Source organism: Cavia porcellus, unplaced genomic scaffold (genome assembly GCF_034190915.1).
Source record: "Cavia porcellus strain 051 isolate PalLab524CR breed Dunkin Hartley unplaced genomic scaffold, mCavPor4.1 scaffold_20, whole genome shotgun sequence".
Classification (NCBI taxonomy): Eukaryota; Metazoa; Chordata; class Mammalia; order Rodentia; family Caviidae; genus Cavia; species Cavia porcellus.
The window spans coordinates 11,240,354-11,256,482 of NW_026947503.1; the positions used below are offsets into that span (position 1 = coordinate 11,240,354).

A 16,129-nucleotide genomic window follows, 5' to 3' on the forward strand; every position below is an offset into this window, starting at 1 on the left:
CCCCCTCCTGGGAATAAATACTCTTTTTTCCTAATATCCAGTATTATTCAAGTCAAGCTACCTACCTTCTATTCTTTTTCTTTTTTTAAAGAGAATAAAACCCAACAAAACAAAACAAAATAAAGCCAATCAAAACAAAGTAGTGAAAGTGGTACAGAACTTCAAAACGGGATAACAGGAAATCAACAATGGCTACCAAATTATATCTTGCTTTCTTCACAATAGTTGTCCATAGCATCAGACATAGGAAAATCAAAACAAAACATTGAATAAAACAAAACAATAAATCAGAGCAAAGCAGAACAGAAGAACACTGCACATTGTTATCTTTAAAATAGTTGCTCAGGTTACCAGACACAGTAATAAAAGAGTATGGTAAAAGGGAACAAAACATTAGATTTCAAAAACAAGACAGGGGGAAATCCCCCACAGTTGACACCGTGTACACTGCTATCCTCCACGGAGAGGTCCAGACCATCAGCACCAGCCTGCAGAATTAACCAAACAACACAAGCATCCATCTATTCCCTTCCCCTCAGTTACTGTCATCCCCCGCTGGGTCCTCTGAATCTGCAGGGTGGGATGGGGAGATGTTCTTTTGGTGTTTTAGCCCTGACTGGCTAGTGTACAGGAAGGTGTCGTTTCTTCTGCCTGAGACTCTTGCCCATCAGTGTGGCAGAGCCTCGTTCACAGGAAGGCATGGATGGTTTCTCTTCTTGCTGAGGCTGTTTCTGATCAGCACGACAGGGCTTGCTTCACGGGAAGGTGTGATTTCTTTTTTGACTAAGGCTCTTTCCTACCTTCTATTGTTACCTTTGTATTCATTTGCATTTCTCTGCCTTAGTAACCCTTCTTCTTAGAACATTTCCTCTCTTAAATGCCTTTCTTCTCTTTGCCAAGTCGTACTGTGTTCTCTTTCTGAGTAGTAAGAAAACTAAACTTTTTTTTTTGTTTTACTTTGCTCAATTGTGATTAGTCTTTTAACATTTATGATCTGTAATGAGCTATAAGCTGTTTTTGCTATTTATCATTTCTTTATACCATAATGCCTACTTAAGTTAGAAGAATAAGTGCTAGTCAGTTGGCTTTTCTTCTTGCTAGAAGAATGACCAAAGTGGAGCTCTGGAAATACGCTTTCTTTTTAGAAGTCAGATAGTTTTGATGTGGTATTGAAACCAGAGAGGTATTAAGGCAGTGGTGGCAAACCTGTGACACACATACTACAGCAGACTGTGTCCCTGCAGGTTCTAAACGCTGTGCTATCACGGTTATTAAAGGATTTTTTTTGCAAAGGCTTATTCCGTTTTCCTCCCTGCTTTTTACTTTTGATTTTTATTGTAACTTTATTTGTTTTGTTTTATTTTACTTTTACTTTCTAAATATGAACATATTTCCTAGATTCTGATGTTGGTATTTTGAATACAAATATAACCACCAGTATTTTTATTTTTGTTTGCTTTTCTTCTGAATGGGTTTTGTTGTATTTTGTTCTACTTTTAATAAAAGTTCTTTAAATATTATGTCCTTAAGAATTCTTGGCATCACACATTTATCTATCGAGGTATTTTTCTCTTTTTGAAATACTCTGGGAAATATTGATAAACATTTCCTTATAAAAAGTCCTTCCTTATAAACTGTGTTCAGGTTTACTTTCAGTGTTTAAATTCTGACTTATCTTCAGTAGAAAGTATCCTAATCATGTGACAAGTTCTCTTTTCCTGTCCTTCCCAGCATTGTAGATTGTACCCTCTTAGAGACATGTGTCCGCGAACTCAAGACCCCCCTGCCTCCACTACCTCCAGTGGAGCATACTCGGGCTCATGTAAGTGTGTCAAGTTTGCCTCCTGTCATCAAAATTGTAAGTTTGTTTGTTTTATGTCCAAAGCATAAATTTTGCTGAAGAGATCTAAATATAGAAGGATAAAAAAAAATCTCTTGGAATGTATGTGTTATGGTAAGATTTTTGAAGTAGTTCACTTAAAATTTTTGATAAAAGATATCTTTGGATAGTAGCAAGAATAGTGGCTTTCCAGGCCTAGATAGTATTTCTGATTATCATTAACAAACTACAAAAGTGTCTGGTTATCTTTTAGCACCATTTGAAAAAGAGACATTGGGTAGCTTATATACCTCTTCTATGATTTTAGACTATTAATACTTGTTTTTGTTTTTATTATTGTTGTTATTGTTTTGGTGTTTTTTTTTTTTTTTTTTTTTTTTTTTTGGCCTTTTTCCTTTTTATCGGTACCAGGGATTGAACTCACGACTGCCTGTTTGCAAGGCAGGTGCTTATGCCGCTGAGCTAAATCCCCAGCCCCTGTTTTTTTGTTTTTTGTTTTTTTTTTTTTTTAACCTATGTTAAAGTTGTTGAAATACTTGTTGGCTAAATTGTATGTATTTTAAAAGCTATTTTGATAAAATCAAGTTTATAATTTTCCCTTCAAAGATATTTACTATTTTTAAGTTCTTGCCTATAGATAGATACTCTATGTAAAATGTGCCTGATAAATTTTTGTAGTTGTTACTCATAGAGATTTTATCTTAAAGTCAAATTTGAATATGGGTTCCCAGACTGGGAGAGACAGTGGTGAGTTAAAGGTGAACTAGACCAGTATCGCTATGCTCTGAGATGTATTCTTTGATCTTTCTGAATATAAAAGACCCGTGAATATTTCATTTCTGAACCACTTGTTCTTGAATAGTGTTTTCATTTGAAGGTGTTTGTTTGCATAGTAACCGAGTCTTCCATTTTCCGTCTATCCATTCAATAAATCTTTGCTGAGAATCCTGCATACCAGGATCCTAAATGAATAAAACAAAGACCCTTCCTCTCCTTGTGGAAGAAGAGTTAATCAGTTAATGTATGTCTGGTGATGATAGACATCTCAGAAGAAAAACTACAGCAGGGGGCAGGAAGTGATGTCAGAGTTGGGGAAAAAAGGACTGCTGTACTTGTGTCCAGGGAAGGCCTTTCAGACATGACTGTGACCTGACGTAAGCGAGCAGCCGGTCCTGTGACATAATAGGCCACGGACTCACGGTGTGCACGGCCGGTCCAGCAAGCAACAAGGAGGTCAGAGCAGCTCGAACTGAGTATGTGAAGGAGAAATGAGGGCAGCGAGGCATCGCCAGCAAAGCAGCCCGCTGTTCACTGCTCTGCCTTGAATGTCTGCTGTAACCGTTGTACTGTTTGCTATGTAGACTGGCTGCTGGTGTAGATACAAGACCTTTCCCTCACACCAGAACGCTGTTCAGCCTCAAGGACGCTGGACTGTCCTGGGTGCTAGGGAGACGTCTGCGAGCAGAGCACATGCATCTGCCCAAATGCGGTGTGAGTCCTAGTACGAGAGAGCCACAGTAAGCGTGAGAAAGTACAGCAGTGTAGCCCACGGTGACCAACAGTGTGGGACAGAAAAAAGGCCTCTATTGGGAACGATAGTCAAAAAAGGCACTGCAGACCTAACGCTGGGTTAACACCTGAGAAGAAACAGGGCTTGGGTGTGTGAAGCGGGGCCTGTGGGCAGAACAATGGGTGGTGGGATGCCAGTCTGCCAAAAGGGGTGCTGAAGTTTGTGCTTGCGAAGGTTTTGTATTTTTGGCATTTGTTTTGAAGAGTGTTATAAGCAGAAAACATTCCTCAATGAACTACTGTATCAATATTCTATTTAATCTTTTTTTTGTTTTGTTTTGTTTTTTTTGGTTTTTGTCTTTTTCGTTTTTATTGGTACCAGGGATCGAACTCATGACTGCCTGCTTGCAAGGCAGGCGCTTATGCCGCTGACCTAAATCTCCAGCCCCGTATTTAATCTTTAATATGATAATACAGCCACAATTCAGTTTCATCTCACACATTTTACTGGTCTATTTATCTGTAGTAATAATTCTTATATCCAGAAGTCAGACTTGCTATAGCTTTTAGCATAAAATATGAAAAATTCAAAAAAGGATCCAAAGCAGTAAACAAAGGAAATTTCACAAACTTTTAGGAGTTTGTAACATACAGAACCACTTATACTTTTAAGTTATAAAATTAGATAAAGGGTGAACATACTCAAAAAGACAGTGTAGAAGAATTATTTTGAAATAGTCTGAGGCTGTGTGCCATAGAGGCATGTACCCCTCCGCAGTAGCAGAACACTTTCTGACTTGAAGCATCAGAATATAGTTGAGAGGAAAATGTCAGTGAGAGAGACAGTCAGAGACTGACTTCAGGATAACTCTGTGAGGTCCGCATGTAAGGACTATCTCATCGCCTGAGGGCAGGGAGTAAATGAGACATACAGCCATCTTAATCACTTTCTTGTTGATGACTCAAAATACAGGATACCAACAATTTAAAGAAGAGGTTGACTAGAGCACACAGTGTTTAGAGGACTGATGTCCTAGTCTGCTGACTTTAAAACAGGAAGTACAACAGAAAAACTGCTCACAGGTTGCAAGCCAGGAAGGTGGGACTGCTGGAGGAATTAGGGAGAGAGACACCTGTGCAGGTCACACCCACGTGACCCAGCTCTGAGGTCCAGAGCCAGCCTCCTACCCTAACCACACCCTCATCTGTGAGTGAGAGGAATTGTCCACTGATGACTCTGGTGTCCCCTGATCTGGTTATCTTCACAAAGCCCTGCCTCTGAGCACATGAGGCTTGGAGGGCATTTTATATCTAAAACAAGAGTAGCTTAACCTAATTTCCACATGTCCAGAAAACTATTCTTAAAGTACTTTTCTAGGTAACATAGTACTCACATTTGGAAAAGTAGGTTCTTTTATCTTGTCGTTAAGAAGACTCTTTATGTTGAAGGATAGGTAAGGGAAAAACCAGGACATATTTGTGTTTTGTTTGTAGTAATAAGTAGGCTATAGACTAGACCCCTTCCCCAACTTGTGTACTTAAGTGACTCTTTTTGTAATCTTCCTTCTCAAAATTGTGTGCTTTGTATCTTTGGAACATGTTTTGTCCTTCTTCCAGACTGATTTCACAATTAGTGACTTTAACCTGAAGACCTCCTTTCTTTAAATAGAATAAAGAAATGGACTTTGAAAGTACACTTGGTTTGGTGGTGTCATAGTTGATAGTGCTAATGTGCTCATTAAATACATAATATATGGAAAAATAATACCTAGCTAGCTAAGGATTAACTTCAGAGCTACAGAAATTATGGTTAATATTTTAATAGTGTTTCATTAACTTTTCTTACCAAGCAGTAATTTATTACAATGCATAGAAAAATAAAATACTGTGTCATTGAGATGAGCCATTTGTATATGTTTTGTTATACTTTATTTCATTTTACACATAGGTTTCCTTTCTCCTGGAATATCTATCATCTTTGTCCAGGCTTCTGCAGTCCTGTGTATTAGTAGATCGTAACCTTGTGATTCAGGAAGAGCTTCTGAAATCGCTTATCAATAGTATCATTGGAGTTCTCACCATGTACACCAACGATGTCTTAGGTAAGCTTTATTTTGTTTAGCTTAGGTCTCAAGTGAATAGTATTGAGGAAAAAAAAAACTTACTTCGCTCCAGATACTCACTTTAGGTTACTTTGGGGGTTCTTTTTCCCAGTATTTTGAAAGGCTTCAATGATGTATTGTTTTATGGTTAGGATGGTTATTAAGTGGTTCCTAGAGACCACTTATGGCAAACACATAGTCCGATGAGTAATACTTATGTTGTGAGTTGAAATGAGGACAAAGCTATGCTGTATTGGAAAGTACAGTGAATTCTGAGTATCAGGGTTTTTTTTAATAAATTGTGTTAAAAACTCTAAGACTGCATTAATAAGTGTAACCCAATCTAGCATATTACATCAGAATTTTCATAGTGGTGCATGCCTATAAACTCAGCATTCTGGAGGCTGAAGCAGGAGGATTGCTGTCAATTCAAGGCCAGTGTGGGCTACATTAGAGAGACCCTATCTCAAAAAAAAAAAAAACACAAAAAATTGCTAAAATCTTACATTGTAAAATATTTCATCATAGAAAGTTTAATGTTTAGTACTAGAGAAAATTACAACAATGTAGCATCTATCAAAATCAAATGTTTTATCAACTATAATCGCTTTGAAAGTTTAAATCATAGCTTATAATGAAATAGTGATCACCTGGTAATTCTTGACTTTGAATTTGGTTTTATTCAGTCCTTTGAATTGTTTGGATTTGGTTGATTTATAGTCTAGAAAATGAAATGTGTCTTGATACCCAACAAAGCCAGTCCTCAGGATCACAGCCTTGTTAAAATTACCCCAGTAATGGAGGACCAGTAGTTCCATACCTAGAAATTCTGTAAGAGGCAGTCTCAGCAAGGTGGTATCAACCCCAAGGAATTGACAACTGAGTCCTAGGACAAAAAGAAAATTAACTACAAAACCTAGGTGTTACTATGGCCTGTGGCCTCTTGCAACTTTGTGTTCAGTTTCTTACATTGGATTTCCTTAGATGTCCCCTGAAAAAACAATGAAATTGAATTCATGGAAGATAAAAATTATGTGTGCAACATTAGTGCTACAAGACAGGTTAATGGATAGCTGTAGTTGAGGACTTCTGATCAATCGATGATCCCAAAGTCACACCGCAAAAAGTCATTGAGCAACATGCTGCTCTCGCTGCCCTGCATGTGCTTTTCATTCACCCTTTTATATTTGTGTGTGTGACTTGGTCTTTGAAAGTTAAGAAAAAGTAGTACATATTTTATTACCCAGCTACATAAAAGTTATTTCACCTACTATTAATTACATCAAGTGAGGAAAGGAAAAGCATTGACAACATCTGAATGTCTAGCAACTGGTTAAAAGGTATTTTCTGATACCTAATAAAAAGGTAAAAGTTTACTAAACATGTTTTTAGAAATTACATTTTAATTTTTTTTCTGGAAAGTTAAGTTTTGAGTGATTATATAAAAATTAATTTCTATCATCTATGAATTGCTAATTTATATATAATTCCATTAATATGTTTATAGGACAGTAAATCATCTTAAAAATTATTCAACAAGTAAATTAATAAAGTTAAGTATGAATAGTTTTAAGTTTTTAATTTATATCTCAACAAATATTTTGCCATTACTAAGCCATGAAAATCCAAAGTTTATACTAGTCTTTTAGGTATAAAACATAAGTATGCATTATAGTACATAAAAAGACATATACTATACTGTAGAGTTAAACTTTTGTGGGACCAGCAATGAGTAAACATATGTCTACAAAATACTGTTTTAGACAGCCAGAAATAACAAGGCAGTTAAAAACACTAATCCAGGTGCTGTAGAAGAAGCTGTTTCCAAATACCTCTTTGGTGCTGAAAGACACCTGGATGGAAGTCCTCAGTCAAGCTGTAGTGAAGTTTGGCCTAAGATGCAGTACGGCATGGTGAGCGATGGGGTTTAAGATCTCCCTGTCTCCGCAGTTGACATTTCCCAGAGCACAGAGCTGGAAAGATGTGCCTTACTCTAGCAGGTTTACTGCTACACTGTTAGCTGTAAGCACAGCTAGAGAATAATAACCGTTTCTTATCGTAGTGTTTTGTGGAAGATTACACTCTTCCTGGTTCTTCAAACAAATCCTTGTCCTGCTGCCTTGAACTTGGCACGATATGCTTTCCTTTTCAACCTTACTAGAGAAAAAAAGGAAAATGGAAGAAAACTTGCTTTTCAAGAAGTAGCACAAACAATAATAGGTTTTTTTATTATGTGGCTAATAATAGCTCTGAAATTATGACTCATAGTATATTTAATTTGTCACATTTTATTTTTGTTTTATGAAAAAATAAAACATTTTCATAACCAAATAATAAGAAAATAATGATTATGACTTTGTACTTCTCATTATCTTCAAAGTAGTTACTCAGTATAAGATATAAACCAAAAACATTCTTTAAAAAAAAGAAACATAGTAATGCAAACTTTCTTTCTGGTTGTTGTCCAGCGTGCTTTTTTAAAATTTTACTTTAGGGGCTGGGGATTTAGCTCAGCAGCATAAGCTCCTGCCTTGCAAGCAGGCAGTCATGAGTTCGATCCCTGGTATCAATAAAAACGAAAAAGACAAAAAAAAATTTTTTTTTCCTTTAAAGAGGGTAAAATAGAATGAAACACAACAAAGCACATCCAAAGAAAATAATGCAAGTGACACAGAATTTTAAAGCAAAACAGGAGATCAGCAGTGTCTACCGTAATGTCTCTTGTTTTCTTTTAAATAGTTGTCCATATCTTCACACACAATGAATTCAAACAAAACAAAATAGTGTAAAATTGATCAAAACACAAGGACGAAAGCATTACAGGCCTTCAAAACCAGACAATAAGAAAATCAACAATGGCTACCATGATGTCTCTTCAAAATAGCTGAGTATACCTTCATATGTATTGAAATTAAATAATACAAAACAGACTAAAACCACTCCAAAGAATAAAAGCATTTATGGACTTCACAGCATGACGATAGGAAATCAGAAATGGCTACCATAATGTCTCTTTTTCTTCACAGTAGCTATTCATTTCATCATACATAATAAAGTCAATTCTGTTAATCTCCTTAGGAGAAGTTCTAGGCATGTCTAAGCGTTTATGTGTACATCTGTCTTTTCTGTATTAGTGGGAAAATCAACACAAAATAAGTTCTTTATCTGAGGGACAGTTGGGTAAATTTTTTTCCCACTCTGTGATTTTTTTTTCCACTCTGCTGGCAATTTCTTTTGGTGTGCAAAAACATTTTAGTAAGATGAGATCCCAGTTGGTGATTCTTTGAAGTACTCCCATGTAGTTTAGGTTTTGTATATGAATACTGTGCCTATGCCTGTCTTCCAGATTTCTGCCTACCCTGCCTTCCAGTAGATTTGGTGTTTCTCTTTTAGTATTTAGATCTTTGATCCATTTTTATTTTAGTTTAGTATATAGTGATAGTCATGGGTCTAGTTTTAGTGTTTGACATGCAGAAAGCCAGTTTTTCCAGCACCATTTATTTAAAGAGGCTATCTTTCTTCCAGTGAGTATGTTTGGCCCCTTTGTCAAAGAAAAGGTGGCTGAGTATGTTTATAGTTGTGTCTGCACCTTCTACTCTGTTCCACTCATCCTCAGGTCTAGTGTTGTTTTGTTTTGTTTTATAGTTCAATGCTGATTTTATCACAGTAGCTTTTTTATTTTTTTAAAGTTCTAGCTTTTTTTTTACTTAAGGAGAAAAAGAAAAAACAGAAAAAGAGTACAAGTAATACAAAATTTAAAAAATAAACAGTAAGAAATCACTAGTTAATAGATTACATATTCTCATCTTAGAAACAGTTGTTCAGGTTACAAAATTAAAGCATATAAAGTGGACTTTGAAACAGTGAGAGTGCAAACAGTTTTGTTCAATGATCCAAAAAACTCAGTAATATTGTTATCTATCTTATACACTTAAACATATATATAGTTATAACCTTTAGAGCACTTTCTTTTCTTTTGTACAATGACAATTACACATTTTGGATTTTATTACTTGCACAGTTCTTATTACTTTTTTTGAAGAGAGTCAAACCAAATGTGACATACCAGAACAGAGTCAGTCAAATCAAAAGGACGGACATAATAGATAATGTAAAAACAAAATACAAGGTGATCAACAATGGTTACCATACTGCCTCTTGCTATTTTAAGAAGAATTGCCAGTTATGATAAAATTGAACGAAACAGTAAAGAATAAAACCAAAGCATTGGAGATATTACTTTAAAAGAAGATAATAGTCAACCAGAATGGGTGTCATAATGAATCTTACTGTCTTCACGGTTGTTGCCTATACTTTCGAACTTGGTACTATGAAGCAAAGCAGGATAGGGGAAAATCAGTCAAAACAAGATGGTGAGGGCAATACAGGATTTCAAATCAAGGTAATAGGAAATCAAAGTAGGTTACTATAAAGTATCCTGCTATTTTTTATTTATTTTTCCCTTAATTAAAAAGATAAAAATAAAAAAGTAAATAATTTTTTAAAAAGGTGGGGATTGAGATAAGAGAGGGCATAACAACAGAACAGTGCAGGTCAAAGCATAACCATTTAAGCAAAATAGTGTTTCACCACAAGATATTCTGATATAAAAATAGTTACCATAGTGTCTCTTTCCTTCAAATCTTTGAGTATAACTTCGTGTACTGTAGCACCAAACATATCAAGACACTATAAAACCATTCAAGAGAATGACATTATTGCAGGGTATTTAGAACCAATTAACAGAAAATGATCAATGGTTTCTGTATAATCTCCTTGTCTATAAAAGTTTTTACTTATATTATCATATATAATAAAATCCAGTAAGATACAACGTTTTAAGATCGATGGTGACAGAAGAATACAAGTATGATGGGACATCAAAACAAGATGATACTAAATCAGCACTAGCTATTATGATGTTTTGTTTTCTCCAAAATAGCTGTACCTACCATCTGATCTTCTCTGCCTCATTTCTGTTGAGCTCTTTTTCTGTCATTTATTGTCAGTTTGTCTTCTTCATTTAGCTTTCTGCTCCATTCATTGTGGTCTCTCTGCCACTATTTCTGGAATCTTGGTATTTTCCTTTTTTAGAATATCCTGCAGTATTCTCTGTAGAGTTGAATTGGTGTTTGCACATTCCCCTAGTTCCTCTTTATTCTGGAAGCACCTTGTTTTTCCATCAATTTCTAGGGAAAGTTGTGCAGGATATACCAATCTTGGCTAGAGGTTATTATCTTGCAAAGCTTGAATTATTTTCCCCCACATTCTTTGTGATTTGATGGTTTGTGCCTAGAAGTCTGCTGTAATTCTAATGGGTGTTCCCTTGTAAGTGATCTGTTTCTTGTCTCTGACGGCTTTTAATATTCTGTTCTTATATTGGATTTCTGGAATTTTGATTTTTATATGCTTGGGTGTAGCTCTGTTTGGGATGTAGGTGGCTGGGGTCCTGTACGCCTCATACATCTGAGTATTTTTACCTTTTGCTAAATTAGGGAAATTCTCTTGGATTATTTCTGTGAATAGCTTTTGTAGTCCATTTGTTTGTGTCCCTATTTCTTCTTTTATGTTCTTAATTTTCAAGTTATAGATCCTCTTATCATCTTCTAGCCTTTGTATTGTTGCTGTTTGTTTTTTTTGTTATTTTTAAGAAGTTTTTCATTTCATGCTCCCACCTTATAAATCTGCCTTCCAGTTCTGAAAATCTATCCTTAGTTTCTTTCAAGCTGTTATGCCAGTTTTTGATAGAGTTTTTAGTTTCCTGGTAATCTCTTTGAACCTGCTTCACGTATTCTATGTTTTCCCTATTTTCTCCATCAAACAATTATCCTCTTTTTTTTTTCTGTTCTTCCATTCCACCATCTGTTTTTTCTTGTGCGGTGCTTAGCATTTCTCTAACTATTCTACTTATATCTTGCTTCAGGTTGTTAATAACTTTATTCCTGAACTCGTCGATGAGGCTCTGGAGATAGCGCTTTATGTCTATTGGTGCTGTGTCTGATATTGCATGTTTCTCAGGATTGGGGGCCGAGAACCCTTTCTTGTTGCTCACTCTTCCCATATTTTTTGTTTGTTTTATACAAGCGTATACAGGAGGCCCAGTTTCTTTCTTTGTCAGTTGCAGTTTGTTTGAATTGAGCCGTCTAGGTGTTCCTGCCCACTACAGTGTACTAGGGAGACACAGACCTGGGCAGCCTATGCTGGGCCCGCCCCTCCAGGTCAACCTAACGAAGGCTTCACTGCTAGGGTATACCGCCAGGCGCTGGTTTGGGCTGGCTTACTGGGTCTTAGTGAGTGGCGTCACCCAAGCCAGGCACTCGCCACCAATCCTGCTTGAAAGGGGAATATGTGACTGAAGTGATTTCAGTGCCCTGTTCCAGCTAGTCTGCCCCGTCCCACTATGTCTTTTGCTGAAGCCTCCTACTCTATGGAAGGGTCCCCCATCTACTCACCGCGATGCAGGGCTCCGGCCAGTCCTGCTGTCAACTCCATTCACCGCTCCCACTCTCAGAGCTTTCGCGCCTCTCTCCTTGCCGTGCTGATTGGGATGTAACAGCGGCTGCAGAAAATTCAAATCGAGGCTTCCAGTGGTGCAGGCCCCAGCTTCCACGCTGAGACCTTATCTGTTCCTGTTATATCACCAGGATTACGTTTCCAGTTGGTTTCTCTTAGTTTAGTTCGTTCCTGGGTCGGCAAAGTATATCTCCCCTTGCTTAGGACTTCTCGCCCGCCATCATTCCTGGATTTTAAGTGCGGTTTCTCAGAGAGCCTCCGAAGCTGCTGCTATCTATCCACCATGTACTCCCGGAAGTCGCGGTAAGTTCTAGCTTTTATAAATAACTTGCTCAGGCTCTCAGTGTTCCCAGGGCTGACTTTGCTTTAGCCCCACAGGTATGATCAGTTTCCAGCCTCAGCCACTCCATAGGCAGTTCTAGAATTGAGAATCTCCTAGGATTCTCCCCCTGCAGATGCTGTCAGTAGAATATACAGAGCAAGTTGGGGTGATCCAGGTGACAGCACTCTCAGCAATGCACTAGGGTGCCTGACAAAGGCAGATCCCCTACTCTGGCCAGCATGCTGGACTGGATCATTCATGCAGCTCAAACTCTTCTTCACTGATGCCAATCTGCTCTGATTCCTGTTCATACACTCTTAGGTCCATAGGCTTAGGTTTCTCTGCTTGAGGTTGATGAAATTAGAGGAGGCCATGAGTTTGGAGAAAAAGGGAAAGATTTGCCCAAAGCTGCCTCCGTGGCATCATCATCTCAGCGTGGAGCTGGCCAGGCCTCTTTCACAGGGAGGGGCAGAGGGGAGGGAAATGCGGGAAAGTAATGCAGGTCTCCACACCGGATTTCTCAGCATTAGCTCTCCTCTGTTCTTTGTCCTCTTGCTTTTGTGTATCACAGTAGCTTTGTAGTATAATTTTAAGTCAGAAATTGTCACGTCTCCCACCTTGTCCAGGATTACCTTTCCCATTCTATGTCTCTTCTGGTTCCAAATGAATTTTAGGAATGTTTTCTCTAGTTAGTTCTGTGAGGTATGCTAGTGGTATTTTGATCAGGACTGCATTAAGTCTGTGTAACAATTTTGGGAGTATTTTCACTATGTTGGTGCTGCCTATCTATGAGCCAGGTATATCGTTCCATTTTCTGATATCCTCTGTAATCTCCTTTTTCAGAGTCCTGTAATTTTCAATATATAGATCTTTTATATCCTCTGTTAGGTTGATTCCTAAATATTTCTCTTTCTTTAGATGCTATTGTGAAAGGTGTTTTCCTAATTACTGTACAGGAATGCTGTTGATTTTTGTGTCCATGTATGCTGCTGAATTTGATTATTAACTAGTAGTCTTCTTCTGGCATTTAGTAGGATTTTATTTTGAAGTTTACTACATTAATATATTTGTAAAACTCAGCAGGCAGCTAAAACACTTTGTAAATTTCTTTAATTCTTTTTCTTCAGTTTTATCTTAAAGACAGTAAAATTAAACAGAACAAAACAGAACATTAGAAACCAATGTAAGAGGCACGGATTTCAAAGCAAGACAACCAGAGATCTTCCACTATCTATCACATTGTCTCTTGTTTTCTTCCAAATAGTTGTCCATATCTTCACATACAGTGAATTCATACAAAACAACATAGTATAAAACTGATCCAAACAGGATGATGAAAGCATTTTAGGTCTTGAAGACCAGACAATAAGGAATTCAACAATGGCTGCCATAATGTCTCATTCTTTTCAAAAGCTGTCCATACCTTCACGCATGTTGAAATTAAACAAAAGAGACTAAAATCATTCTGAACAAAGAATAATAGTATTCCTGGATTTCACATCATGTCTCTATGGAATCAGCACAGGGTACCTTAGTGTCTCTTTTTCTTCCTTTCTGTTTTAGAGGGAAAAACAAAACAAACCGAAACAAATTCCTAGAAAAACACAAAGCGAAAAAGTCATATAAAACCCCAATACAACTTTATCTATAATGGTTACTATGATATGTCTTGTTATCTTCAATAGAATTGTCTGTATCATCAGGCATAGTATAATTGAACTTAGCACTACATAACACTATTAATAAAAACAAAACATTAGAGACATTATTGGACTTCAAAAGCAGGTAATAGTCAAATCAGCGTGGGAATCCTAGTGAATCTTGTCATCTTCAGAGTATTTGCTTATACTCTGAGACTTGATACTATCAATTATAATAGATTTGATTAAAATCAGTCAGTACAGAACAGCAATCTAACAAACCAGATTCAAATAAGATCATTCATAATAAAGACAGTGTAAGTTATACAGGGCTTCAGATTAAGTTAATAGGAAATTATGGATGGTTATTGTAATATATCCTGCTATTTTTGGAATAGCTGTCTATGCCCTCAAATCTAGTACAGGTAGGCAGACTGAAACAGAATATAATCAAACTAAACAGAGTGGTGAGAATAATGTGAATTTTAAATCCTGATATACTATTAACAGTGTCCTCTGCCTTCCTTTTTTAGACAATTCCTCCCTTTTCACTTTTACAGGGTGCATTATACATTTTTGGTCCCACTAATTCTTTTAGTTTTTAGATTGGGGACAACTTACTATTTACCTAAGTGGTTCTGAGACTTTTTACCCCTGGGCTTGATCTTGAGTTGTATTCCTTTGCCTATAAAAGCCTCAAGATTTTCCTTCATTATAGCTGAGTAGTTCTCTACTGCACAAAAGTACCATGGCTTCCCAACCTGTCTGCAGCTACTGGATGAGCTTCCCCTATTTCTCTCTGGTTCCCTGCCACATAGAGCACTGTTTTCTCATATTTGACTTTTGGCCCATAAACCCTCTTTCAGGTTAATTATATTTCCTATACAGAGCATCTCCATGGACCCTATCTCCTGATTTACTCTGCTTGTGTTTCTTTTTGTTAGTGTATCAAGGCCATCTATGCTAGAGATTATAGCCTATATTGTCTGCCTCATTTCTGTTATGCTATTTTATCTGCCATTGGTTGTCTACTTTTCTCCTTCATTCCACTGTCTGCCCCCTTCATTGAAGCCTCTCTGCCACTGTTCCTGAAATCTTGGTGTTTTTTTCCTCCCTCTCTAGAATGTCCTTCAGTATTTTTTGTAGGGTTGGATTGGTGGTCATGAACTCTCCCAGTTCCTCTTTGTCATCAAAACATCATGTTTCTCCATTAATTTTGAGAGCCGGTTTTTCAGGGTACATCAATCTAGGTTGGAGGTTATTTTTTTTCAGGGCTTGGAATACTTCACTTCAAGTCTTCTTGATTTGATGGTTTGTGTTGAGAATTTTTGATGGGTGTTCCTTTATAAGTGATCTGTTTCTTTTCTCTCATGGCTTTTAATATTCTGTTCTTATGATGAATTTCTGGGATCTTCATTATTATACATCTGGGTGTAGCTCTGTTTTGGTTGTAGGTGGCTGGAGTTCTATATGCCTCATAGATCTGAATATCATTTCCTTTTCCTATGCTTGGGAAGTTTTCCTTAATTATTTCTGTGAATAGCATTGTATTTCCTTTACCCCTGCTTCTTCGTTCAGTTTTTTGATTCTTAAGTTATAGATCCTCTTGTCATCTTCTAGCCTTTGTATTGTTGCTGCCTGTGTCCTTATTGTTTTTAAGAGAATTTTCCTTTCACGATCACACATTGCAAACCTATCTTCAAGTTTTGTTAATCTGTCTCTAGTTTCTTTCATGCAATTTTGCCAGCTTTCAATGGAGTTTTTAATTTCCTGGTAATCTCTGTGAATCTGTTTCATGTATTTTAGTTTTTTTTAAAAATATTCTTCATTGAAAGTTTCTCTCCCTTTTTTGGTGTTCTTCCATTCTTCCATCTGTGTCTTCTTCAGAAGTGCTTAGCATTTTTTTTTTTTTTGTCTTTTTCCTTTTTATGGGTACCAGGGATCAAACTCATGACTGCCTGCTTGCAAAGCAGGCGCTTATGCCACTGAGCTAAATCCCCAGCCCCTAAGCATTTTTTATTAATCTTATATATTGCTTTACGTGCATTAATATTTCAGTTTTGAGTTTGTCTACAATGTCATGAAGATATTTCTTTATGTCAGCTGATGCTGTGTCTGATATTGCATGTTTGCTGCCCTTAATCTCTTCTATATTTACTTCTCCTGGACCCAGATTCCCTGGGTTGGCTGGAGGATTTTTCCT

General features: G+C 36.9%; 1 protein-coding gene across 5 annotated transcripts in view; it reads left to right on the top strand.

Annotated features, from left to right (window-relative positions):
• Rttn (rotatin) overlaps nt 1-16,129 on the top strand; it is a 182,362-nt gene that overhangs the window by 116,837 nt on the left and 49,396 nt on the right. For all 5 annotated transcript variants that reach the window (XR_010041369.1, XM_003466520.5, XM_063231469.1 and 2 more), the window contains 2 exons: nt 1,732-1,822; nt 5,298-5,451. Coding sequence is in view for 4 of the 5 variants with exons in the window: in XM_003466520.5 (XP_003466568.2) it covers nt 1,732-1,822; nt 5,298-5,451 (245 nt within the window). In the remaining variant the exon portion in view is untranslated. The remainder of the gene's footprint in view (nt 1-1,731; nt 1,823-5,297; nt 5,452-16,129) is intronic.